The sequence below is a fragment of the Bidens hawaiensis genome, unplaced genomic scaffold (assembly GCF_021521415.1).
Source record: "Bidens hawaiensis isolate Kalapana, Puna unplaced genomic scaffold, B.hawaiensis_p1.1 tig00045926_1, whole genome shotgun sequence".
NCBI classification, from domain to species: Eukaryota; Viridiplantae; Streptophyta; class Magnoliopsida; order Asterales; family Asteraceae; genus Bidens; species Bidens hawaiensis.
Genome location: NW_027498163.1, coordinates 34,599 through 46,766, shown reverse-complemented (window position 1 = coordinate 46,766; position 12,168 = coordinate 34,599). Strand labels below are relative to the sequence as shown.

The window sequence follows — 12,168 nt, the reverse complement described above, 5'->3', positions numbered from 1 at the left end:
ATAACCTTCCCTTCTCAGCTAGCTTTTCAAGCTATTGAGCTGGAAGGCCTAAAAAAAAAGCTGGCACATCAAGTGATTCAAGCCATGGTTAGTAAGATTATAGGTAAATCTAGTTCTGATAAGGGCCATGAGGGTGATGAAGCTAATGGTGAGTTTGAAGATGAAGCTGATCAGGCAGCTAGCAAAGATGATGAGGAAGTTGAGGTTACTCCTTCCCAGGTTGATTACTCTAAGCCGACCCCTTCCCCGCTGTGAGAAGTTGAGCATACTCCTTCTCTTGCCACCAATGAAGCTTCCCAGGATGATATTGATAGGGATGTTAGCATGCTTTATAGGGACCTCTTTGATGATGCACCGAAAACTACCGGTGGTGATGGTGAAGATGCTACTGCTGATGAGTAGGTTTATTTTTATTAAGCTTCGTTTGTGAAGCTTCTTTGTATCTTGGTTCTGTAAGCCTTTGTTGGCGTAAAAAAATATTATCTTAAGCTTCGTGTGTGAAGCTTCTTTATGTTTTGGTTATGTAAACCTTTGTTGGCACAAACAATTATTATCATATGCTTATGATGTATGTTGTACCTTAGAATGGTGTCTTTAATGTCTTATATGCTAGTTTCGTAATTTATCTTATTCACTTGTTTTTTATGCTTGTTTGTTATTTTTGAAATGTCTTTGAAACTTCGTTAAGGAGGGATGCTGTAGACACCCTTCCTTAGCTTGGTAGCTAAGAGCCAATGCAAAATTTATCCTATCCGCTTGTCAGTCCACAAAATTTTACTTAACTCGTTTTGTGGTATATTGTTACACAAGTTCTAAGCTTCTTGAGCTTATTAGTTTGATAAGCTTCTAAGCTTTTTGTAATTGAGGAGCTAGTTGGTAAGATATGCTCGGTCTCGTTTCATGGATATAATATATTTCTAAGTGTTCCATGAAGTCGTATTGTTTTAGGGACTCACCTTGTATAAGAAAGATATAGCGTCTTGTTGCCTGTTGAGCGATATAGCCTAGGAGCTCAACCCTTAACATGAGTAAGAACTACGCTGGACCTCATGGAGCCTAGTTTGGAGGGGCTCATCCTTAGATAGGATAATAAACAACTTTGTTACTCAAAATGCAACATCATTCATTGATTTTTTTCAATATCATTAAACCAAACTACTATTACAAGGACCTTGATTGTTTTCCTAAACTAAAAATTTCTTGAGGTGCTTGTCGCTCTAGTGTCGTGGCACCTTCTTTCCTTCCATGTCATTGAGCTTGTAGGATCCACTCTTGTGAGCTTCTTTGATGGCATAGGGACCTTCCTATTTTGGTCCCAATTTTCCCGTGTCAGATTGTCTGTTGGCCTCGTTGTTTCTGAGGACCAGGTCTCCAGGTTTAAACACCTCTTTTCTTACCCTGGTATTGAAGAAGGCTTCTAGCTTCCTTTTATACCTAGCTTCCTCAATGGCTGCTTATTCACGGGCTTCTTCCAGGAGTTCAAGATTAAGTAGAACCTTAGAGTCATTGGCTCCTTCATTTATATTTTTCACCTTTATTTTACCCCAAATTATGCTGGGATGACAGCTTCTGAGCCGAATATCAAGCTGTAGGGTGTCTTGCCGTGACGCGTTTTCTGCGTGGTTCGGATAGCCCAAAGGACGCTTGGAAGCTATTATACCCAAATCTTGCCATACATTCCCAAACTTTCTTTAATACCTTCAACGATGCTACGGTTCATTCGTTCAACTTGGCCGTTGGATTGCGGGTATGCAATTGAGCTGAACACTTGTTTGATTTCCAGCTCCTTGCACCAAAGGCTAAATGGTTTCTTAGCAAATTACTTCCGCTTGTCTGTCACTATTTCACTTAGCATCTCATATCTACAAATTATGTTTCCCCATATGAAGTTTATTACTTGTTTCCCTTTGATGGAAGCTAGGGGAACTTATGGCCACTTGGTAAAATAGTCAAAAGCTACCAGTAGGAACTTCACCTTCCCAGCTGCTTCGGGGAAGGGACCAACAATGTCCATTACCCACTTGTAGAATGGCCAAGCAACGATAATGGGTACCGGGTTGTGCTTCGGGTCTGTTTTGACGGGAGCATGGAGCTGACAAACTTCAAATTTGTGGATAACCTCCGTGGAGTCCATGTGCATTGTTGGCCAATAGTATCCAAGGTTCATTAACCTTGTTACCACCAACCTTGGACCAGAATGTGTCCCACAAATACCTTCGTGTACTTCCCTCACGAGATAGTTTCTCTGATCTGGTCCCACACATCGTAGTAAGGGGCTCAAATATCCTTTCTTGTATAGGACATTATCTTCTATCACATATTGGTTAGCCGTAAGCTTGAGCTTTAGGGCTTCTCCTTCATTGGTGGGAAGCTTCCTTTCTTTGAGGAACTCTATTATAGGGGTCATCCAAGTGGTCCCATCTTCTTCCATGATATCTTGTACCTCTAGTTCCTCGATTGATGGGCTCTTCAAAACTTCCACCAGTACCTTCTTTGTTAAGTGAGCGAAGTTCAGGGAAGCCAGCTTACTAAGGGCATTAGCTTGCTTGTTCCTAGTTCTGGATACTTGAGTTAAGCTATAGCTTTTGAATTCTTTCATGAGCTCTTTGACCTTCTGGTTGTATTTCAAAATCGAAGGTTATCTTGCTATGAACTCGTTATTCACTTGGCTTGCCACCAATCCTGAATCAACAAAGGCACTTAGTTCTTGGATATTCATCACTTTTGCTAGGCGTAGCCCTACGATTAAAGCTTCGTATTCAGCTTCATTGTTTGTGCAAGGAAACTCTAATCGGAGTGCGTAACTATATTCAGTTCCTTGGGAGTCCGTAATTAATAAACCATCCCTGGAACCTTCTATATTCGAAGCTCCATCAGTGTTGTCACACCCCAACCTAGAGCGGAAATGCCGGGGCGTGAACTGATTGCCCACAGCTCTCAAGGTTACTATCATGCAACATTATAAATTCCAATATCTGTTAAATAAATTTCAAATAAAACAAAAATCCATACAATATCCAAACAACAAAAAAGTGCATGAAACAACCAAAAATCATAATTAATATTGTCTCATTTAATTTCTTCTAGCATAAGTTCTTAAGTGATCTTCTAACTTCAATTATTTCACATCACACGATGACCTGCATATGCGTTGAAAATAAATAATTTTGTCAACACAAGGTTGAGTGAGCAACACACCAGTTTAGTGTACATATAATATATCAAAATAAGTAGTTGCAACAAGTCATATGAGAATAACAAATCAACCAATGAGCAAATATAAATGAGATTTCGTGTAACATCCTAAAATTCGAATAATAATATTTTATATTTATTGTTATGACGGAAAAGTTTACTTGAGTTAATAATTAAATGGTAGAATAGTAAAGATGGTAAGATAGGTAGATAAATTAGATGGAGGTAATTATGGACCAAAAAGGAAAGATGGGCCTTAGGTCCATGGGCTTAAGGGAGTATAAATACCCCTTAAACCCTAATCCTTTCCATTTCCATCCATAATATCCATCTTATTCTCTCTACAGCTTAAAAACACACACACAAGCCCCCATATACGGCCGTGAGCTAGAGGAAGAAGAACCGAGATCAAATCAAGTCTTTTATTGATAGATCTTTGGTGTACAAGCTATATACAAGCTAAATAGAAGATCATAGTCCATAAACAAGCTAATCCGTAGCCTAGTAACGTCCAAAGGTATGTTCTTTATGATTAAAGTTTATGTTTTTATGAACGGTTTGCCATGAAACTTGAACATAGACTAGATCGGGTCTAGATAAATCATAAAGTTTCAAACTTGATGGTTAAAACGGACTTAATGGGCATATGGTTGTATACTGTAACGATTCCGACAAATCCAGGTATACCCTAGCCGGAATATACTATTTACGTGTCGTTTAATATTGATTATATGAGTTATAGTACGTTTATACGAGTATATATGATTCACAGTATGAATCATACTCAATTATATAGTGAATCATATTGGAATTTCGATCAACCAATGATCGGTTATTGAAACCCGAACGAATCGGGAATTTCATTATAGACGAAGTATATAATGTTTAGTGATGTTTACGAAGTATTAATGCTTCGGGATAGGTGAATTATAGCACAGAAAAAGGATTTCGATTTAATGGTACGTCGGTACGCTAAACGAAACCTTTAACACCAAACCAAGCATGAGACGATCAATCAAGCCGAAAAAGATGCGTAATTATTAATAATATGATGTTTTAATGTCATGGGTTAAGTTTTTAAAGTTTTTAAATCAGTTTTATATAAATTTTGTGTTAACCCGAAAAACAACCATTTTAAGCTCGTTTTAAGCCGAATTACGAGTTTAAACGAGAAACGAACTGAACCAGATTATCCACAACATTATCCAGATTGCGTAATCTAGATATGTGGACAATATTGGAGATGTGGGGCCCCCACACACACCCACAAAGGGCCGGCCACCCCTCTCCTTTCATATTATCATCCATTTTCTTTTTTTTCATTGGAAACTCTCTCAAAATCCTTCATATCTTTCAAGTATAACCACAAGCTCATCATATTAACCAAGATTTTGAAGGTATAAGCATGTTATATTGCATAATCTTTGATATTATTTACTTAGTTTGAGTTATTTTTGCAAGAACAAAAGGGTTCCAAGTGACATATGGGTGAAAACCCGAGATGGAACCGGTTCTTGTGTGATCAAAGGATGTATACAAGTTATACAAAGGATCTTGATCCAAGTAATTAGTTAAAAGTGTTTAGAATAGATTTTTACGGTTAGAATCTTTGTTTTTACATAAAAACCGACATTTTGAAAGAGATGGCTTGATTGTTGGTATAGTTTGCTTGGTGTGGTGTTGTTGTGCTTGTAAGTGTTGTATCTAGCGGCTAGCAAAGGCTAGAAACCGAGATCCTTGTGATCTAAAGCTAGAAAACACAAGATAGTTCGGTTTTCGTGTGTATGAGAAAGTTGGACAGATTTTCGTGTGCTTAGAGTCGGGTCACGAAATTTCACAGAGATGATCTACACATGAAAATATGAGATCTGTGAATTTTTGGTAATTTTTGGATAAAAGATGAATATTTGGTGAATTTAATGCTCGGTTTTGGCCAAAAATAGTGAAAAATAGCAAAACATGATGAAAAATTCTGGAAAATTTAAGATAAGCTTTTTATCACATATAAAAGTCACCCACAAAATTTGAGCTCAGTTGGAAAAGTCTAAGTAGGCTTTTCGGTGAAACGAGTTCTAGGGCTTTTAGCTCGGTTTTGGGTAAAAAGGGCTTGAAATATGAGTTTTAAAATCTGGAAAAACTCCAGAAAGTTATGAGGATGACAAGTATCATCCCAGAAAAATTTGGTATTTTTCTAAAGTATTTTGATATTTTTGACATATTTAGTATTCTATAAAGATTTAAAAATAGGTAAAAATATGTAAATTTACAAAAATAAATCTGGAAAAATTCCAGAAAGTTATGAGGATGACAAGGATCATCCCAGAAAAATTTGGTATTTTTCTAAAGTGTTTTGGTATTTTTGATATATTTAGTATTTTAATAAGATTTGAAAATAGATAAATATATGTAAATTTACGAAAATAAATCTGGAAAAATTCCAGAGAGTTATGAGAATGACAAGGAACATTCCAGAAAAATTTGGGATTTTTCTAAAGTGTTTTGGTATTTTTGATATATTTAGTATTTTAATAAGATTTAAAAATAGATAAATATATGTAAATTTACAAAAATAAATCTGGAAAAATTCCAGAGAGTTATGAGAATGACAAGGATCATTCCAGAAAAACTTGGGATTTTTCTAAAGTATTTTGGTATTTTTTATATTTTTAGTGTTTTAATGAGATTTAAAAATAGGTAAATAAATGCAAATATAGGAAAATAAATCTGGAAAATTTTATAAAATGTTCTTACTGTCAAATTGAGTTTTGTGCAAAATTTCAAGACCCGAGACTAAACGGGTAATTATTTGTGCTAAAATGAACATAAAAACAAGTTTTTTTTTAAAGCTTAAAACGTGTAAACCGGCAAAACTCGCATAAGCGAGCTGACTGGTACACGAAAACTTTAAAAATAGACTATTTTCATAAACCTAAGTAAATTAAGTAAAAATAAATCATCCGAAAATAATTCGGATGATTTGGGTAATTTTACCCGATTTTTACCGTTTCCGGCACCGAAATACCGGAAACGGGCCCCGCGGCCAAACGGGGTGTCAAACCGAGCTATAATTTCATCACCTTAACTAGGTTATCAGTGTTCCCCGATGTACAGTTTACATAGATTTAATTTGTGGGAATTATATAGTAACGACTTAGATATCCTATTACAGATCCCAGCACGTAGCTGTTCCTCATATTACCCCGACTCCCAAAAAAGTGAGTTTTCACGAGCCCCTTTTAATGAATTGTTTTAATTATATTTTCCCGGGGCGGAAAACATGTCTTATTTAAAGTATTTAAGTACATACCGATCGTATGGAAATACTTGTACATTTATATATATATGGGCTGATGCATAGAATATATAAAATGTTTATAATGTGTTATTGTTCTGGGGTAACATAGTTCCCAGGGGTTATATTGTTCTGGGGTAACATAGTTCCCAGGGGTTATATTGTTCTGGGGTAACATAGTTCCCAGGGGTTATTATTGTTCTGGGGTAACATAGTTCCCAGGGGTTATTATTGTTCTGGGGTAACATAGTTCCCAGGGGTTGTTATTATTCTGGGGTAACATAGTTCCCAGGGGTTATTATTATTGTTCTGGGGTAACATAGTTCCCAGGGGTTATTATTGTTCTGGGGTAACATAGTTCCCAGGGGTTGTTATTATTCTGGGGTAACATAGTTCCCAGGGGTTATTATTATTCTGGGGTAACATAGTTCCCAGGGGTTATTGTTGTTCTGGGGTAACATAGTTCCCAGGGGTTGTTATTGTTCTGGGGTAACATAGTTCCCAGGGGTATTTATTGTTCTGGGGTAACATAGTTCCCAGAAAGTTATTGGAAATGTTCTGGGGTAACATAGTTCCCAGCATGATTATATTGTTAATAAATGATTATTAAAATGATTTGTCAGTGTTTATTCAAATTAGTGAAACTCACCAACTATTCGTAGTTGACCCGTTTTCTTTACATGTTTTCTAGGTATGCCCAAGTTGGATTGATTGATGTTTGCTTAACTATCTGTGCTACCTGTTGGAAGCTTGCTGCTCTTTGTTTTGTAATGAACTTATTAATGTCTTATCAGTAAAATATGTGTGTAACACCTAGACAGTAATGAAACTCGCAACAATGTAATATATTATAAATTAATGTAGTGGTATTTTCTTTATAAGCAATGCTGTTGATATCAGATGTGTCTGTTGCATCCCGTGTACGTTTCCGCTGCGGTTACGGGGTGTTACATATACGACTCATAGATGAACCCTAGATCTAGCCTAAAACGTTTTAAATGTGTAAAGGCCCAAGCTTTATGCCTAAAACGGGATAGATCTTGAAGCTGTAGTAATAATGGGTGTAAAACGATTACGAACGATGATGTTAGGAGGTTTAAAAGTTCATGATTTGAACTTTAGATCTGTAACTGGGCAAATAGAAACCATGAAAATGGAATAATGAGCAGAACTAAGGGTTCTCGGCCAGAACTGGGGGATCTCGGCCAACTCATGTTCTCGGCCAGGATCAGTTCTCGGTGACCCTATGTTCTCGGTCAAGGTTCTCGACCGAAAACAGTGGTTCTCGGTCAACGATTTCGGCCAAGTATGAGAGTTCTCGGCCAAATAAGAGTTCTCTGCCCTGGGTTCTCGGCCACACCGTTCTCGGGTTGAGCCTTAGGCCAGAATCTTGTGGGCCTGAATTAGCTAAGTCCATAAGATAAGCCCATATCTAGCATAAAATAAACTAGCCCATTGTCATGAACTAACACAAACAAGCCCAACTTAGGAAGCCCGTTGGTAAGCTAAAATACCAACTTAATTAGTTAAACGGTTAATTAACACACACACACACACACACACACACACACACATATATATATATATATATATATATATTTTTAACAGTTAGCCGAGCCCAGTTAAAGAAAGGAATTACGATTAACGGCGAACGCAACAGGATCCATGTGAGTTTCTAGCCCCATTTCCTTGTTATGTTTTCGGGGCTGTGTGCATACTCGATGTGATAGTTAATACACTTACCTTGATTGGTAAGTGTATGCCTTATATGGTTTATAAGTTATGTATGTATATCTTAAATGTGAATGAAAGCTTGTCGGTGCGTGAACGATCTTCGGATATTGCACGTGCCAACAAGGGAGGTATGTTTATGATAGATGAATGTGTTTGATAGATATACGTACAATATATGAATATGTATGAATGATTAAAGAAAGTATGTATGTTATGGGTATGTAAAGACAATATGTACGAAGATGAAGAAAGACGGACCATACCCTAATAATATTCGATAGAGAAGGAGGGACCAGACCCTTTATAATATCTGAGATAGAGAAGTAAAAAGGGACCAGACCCTAATAATATCTAAGATAGACAAGAAAGGGACCAGACCCTAAAATATCTGAGATAGACAAAGGAAAGAGGGACCAGACCCTAATAATATCTGAGATAGAATGGACGGTAACTATATAGTACGGAAGTAATAAGGTATGAATTTACGTATGAAATTATGTAATGAAAGTAAGTTAGAAAAGTAATTATTATGTATCTTCGGATGCATGATTGAAGGTAAGTGTATGTATTATATGATACATGATTAACTAGAACTCACTCAGCGTAGCTGACTTTTAGTATGCACGCAGGTGAGTAGGATGAGGCAGCTCGCTTGAGGGGACGCGTGGCATTGAATAAGAGGCTGGCATCGGAAGACTCAAGACGTTTAAGTTTAAGGTTTTGTTATTTTGAAAGACGAGATGTTGTTTTAAGACAAATTATGGTTTGTATGAAATGTTTTACGAAGTTTTTATATTCCGCGATTGTTTTTATTAACTCTGATGATTTGAACTATGTTGATGAGTAAATCCAACGTCCATATGTGAGGCACCGGTAACGGGGCCTTACAAGTTGGTATCAGAGCAAAGTTCGAGAGATTTAAGTATCCTACATGCTTAGACTCGAACAGAGAATGTGATTTAAGTAATAAAAGAAAGAAGATGCCAGTTCAAGAATGCCATGTGTCACTCAAGCAAGCTCAGCAAAGGTAAGATGTACGAATAAATGATAAGGAAGGTTATGTGAATGATAGGGATATGATTACTTGATTGCTTTGATTGACTTACTGTTTAATGTAGAACCGGCACAAATAGACTCATAAAGGAAAGTTTATAGGACACGGAAAGTAACGTGATCAGCTAATCACAACTGGCCACTGTTATTACCTGTTAGCCTTACTATCCTTGTACTAAATGGTTCCTTGAGTGATGACGTTTCTGTTTTCCCTTTTAGAATACGATGGCTAGAACTGGGGAGATTGTGAGAGGAGGAGGTCTCACTGGACGCCATGGCAGGCCTCGTCGTGCCCAAGGACCTTCGGTTGAGACAGCTTCCAACACCAGAGATGAAGGGAGTGCAGCTGAAGGAGGTCCGGTCAACAACGAAGGAGTTCAACTGGATCCCGCAATTCAAGCAGCTATTGTTCAAGCTGTAGCCACTCCTGTGAAGAATATTACTCCGGGAGGGTCTGCTGGAAGCCGGGAAAGAACTGCTGGAGGGGCAGATGTTGATGATAGGAGAGATGAGGAAGAAGAGAGGGAGGCCTCGAGTGAGGTTAAGTCTGGGAAAGCCGGTGACAGGAAGAGAGGCCGAGGTGGGTGCAACTATAAGTCCTTCAAGGGTTGTGACCCACCAAAGCTGACTGGTTTGGGTGATGCAATCGCTACTCTCCAATGGATAACCGCCATGGATAAAATTATCCGCATTAGCGAGTGTCGTCCCGACCAAGCTGTCGGTTATACCACCTAATCGTTTTAAGAGGAGGCGATGTATTGGTGGGAAAGTGTGGAGCAGAGGAAGACTCCGGACGAGATTAAGGCTATGAAGTGGGATGATCTGAAGGAGTTAGTGATGAAGAAGTTCTGTGCTGACGCCGAGGTTGAGAGGGAGGAGATGAAGTTTCTGAACCTGAAATCCGGAACGATGACACATCGTGAGTATACCACCGAGTTCAACCGAATGTCTAGGTTGGTACCCGATATGGTTAACACTAAGGCTAAGAGGATTAAGTGTTATGTGAGAGGATTTCCACAGAAAATCCGCACGCTAGTCAGGACAAGTAAACCTGCTACCTTTGACTCTGCTGTCGAGCTCGCAGAGATGATTTACGCAGACCTGGCTGTGGATGATATTGTGGTGGAAGAAGAGAAGAAGGATAAGAAGTGGGTCAATGTCAAAAGACCTGGTACTCAGTTGTGGAACTCCAGGGAAAAGAAGCAGAAAGTGTGGGAGAAGAGACCGTGCAAGACGTGTGGTAAAATGCACAACGGTGAGTGCAAGTGGGGTAAAGGATCTGATGTGTGTCATAAGTGTGGTAAGATTCATGGAGGAGAGTGCATGCTAGGGTCGAATGCCTGTTATAAGTGTGGAAAGGTGGGACATTATGCCCCAGATTGTACCGCCAAGTCCGCCTGTTATAAGTGCGGTAAGACGGGCCATTTTGCTAGAGAATGCACCGAGGGTGAAGCTGGAGGTAGTGGGAAGAAGGATGCCGATCAAGCTAGGCCAAGAACTAGAGCCTACATGTTGACTCAGGAACAAGCCAAGCAGATTCCGGATGTCGTCACTGGTACGTTTTTAGTAAATGGTATTTCCGCTTCAGTATTATTTGATTCGGGTGCAAATAGGAGTTTCGTAGCTACACCATTTGGTAAATTAGCTAAAATGAAATGTTGCCGAGCGTCTGAAACTTTTATAGTAGAAACCGCTAGTGACACCTCGGTTAAAATAATTAAAATGGTTAAGGACTGTAAGATAGAGTTAGAGGGACATGAGTTCCCTGTTACCTTGTACGTTATGAACTTAGGAGGGTTCGATGTGGTTTTGGGAATGGATTGGCAGTCGGAGTACGAAGCTCAGATAGTATGTAAGAGTAGGATAATAAGGTTAAAGTCTTTGGATGGTAGTGAGGTGACGGTTTATGGTGATAAGGAAAGTTCTGGGCTTAATGTCATTTCGATGATAAAAGCCGAGGGTTTGTTAAGGCGAGGGTGTGGTTCCTACCTGTCGTATGTTGTCAACGCTACGGCCGAGACAAAAGAAATGAAAGATGTTCCTATTGTGCGCGACTACCCAGAAGTATTCCCAGAGGATCTTCCGGGGTTGCCGCCGGAGCGAGAGATAGAATTCCATATAGATTTAATACCAGGAGCCCAACCCGTCGCGAAAGCGCCTTACCGTCTAGCACCGTCCGAGATGAAAGAATTGATGTCCCAACTGCAAGAACTCCTCGAAAAAGGTTTTATAAGACCAAGTGTTTCCCCGTGGGGCGCACCAGTGTTATTCGTGAAGAAGAAGGATGGAAGTATGAGAATGTGCATAGACTATCGCGAGTTGAACAAACTTACGGTAAAGAATAGATATCCTTTGCCAAGGATTGATGATCTGTTTGACCAACTGCAAGGTTCAAGTTGGTTCTCACGAATAGATCTCAGATCAGGCTATCATCAACTAAAGGTGAAAGAGGAAGACATCCCTAAGACATCGTTTCGGACGCGATATGGACACTACGAGTTCCTCGTAATGTCATTCGGTCTAACGAATTCTCCCGCAGCATTTATGGACATGATGAACAGGGTGTGTCGGCCAATGTTGGATAAGTCAGTTATCGTCTTCATCGACGACATATTGATTTATTCAAAGAGCGAGTCTGATCATGCTGAGCATCTGAAAGAGGTATTGGAGACTCTGAAGAAAGAGAAGTTGTATGCTAAGTTTTCGAAGTGCGCATTCTGGTTGCGAGAAGTGCAATTTCTAGGTCACGTGATTAATCCTGAAGGGATTACCGTGGACCCAGCTAAGATTAAAGCGATAACAAATTGGAAGACTCCACAGAATCCGACTGATATACGAAGCTTCCTAGGGTTAGCTGGCTACTATAGGAGATTCATCGAAGGTTTCTCTAAGAT

At 38.9% G+C, this 12,168-nt stretch overlaps 1 protein-coding gene across 1 annotated transcript; it reads right to left on the bottom strand.

Moving 5' to 3' along the window:
- Positions 1–1,927: 1,927 nt before the first annotated feature.
- LOC143595962 (uncharacterized) lies at positions 1,928–2,599 on the bottom strand. The gene has a single exon (XM_077074852.1). It carries the CDS (start codon positions 2,597–2,599, stop codon positions 1,928–1,930), a length of 672 nt encoding a protein of 223 aa, XP_076930967.1.
- Between the last annotated feature and the right edge of the window lie 9,569 nt (positions 2,600–12,168).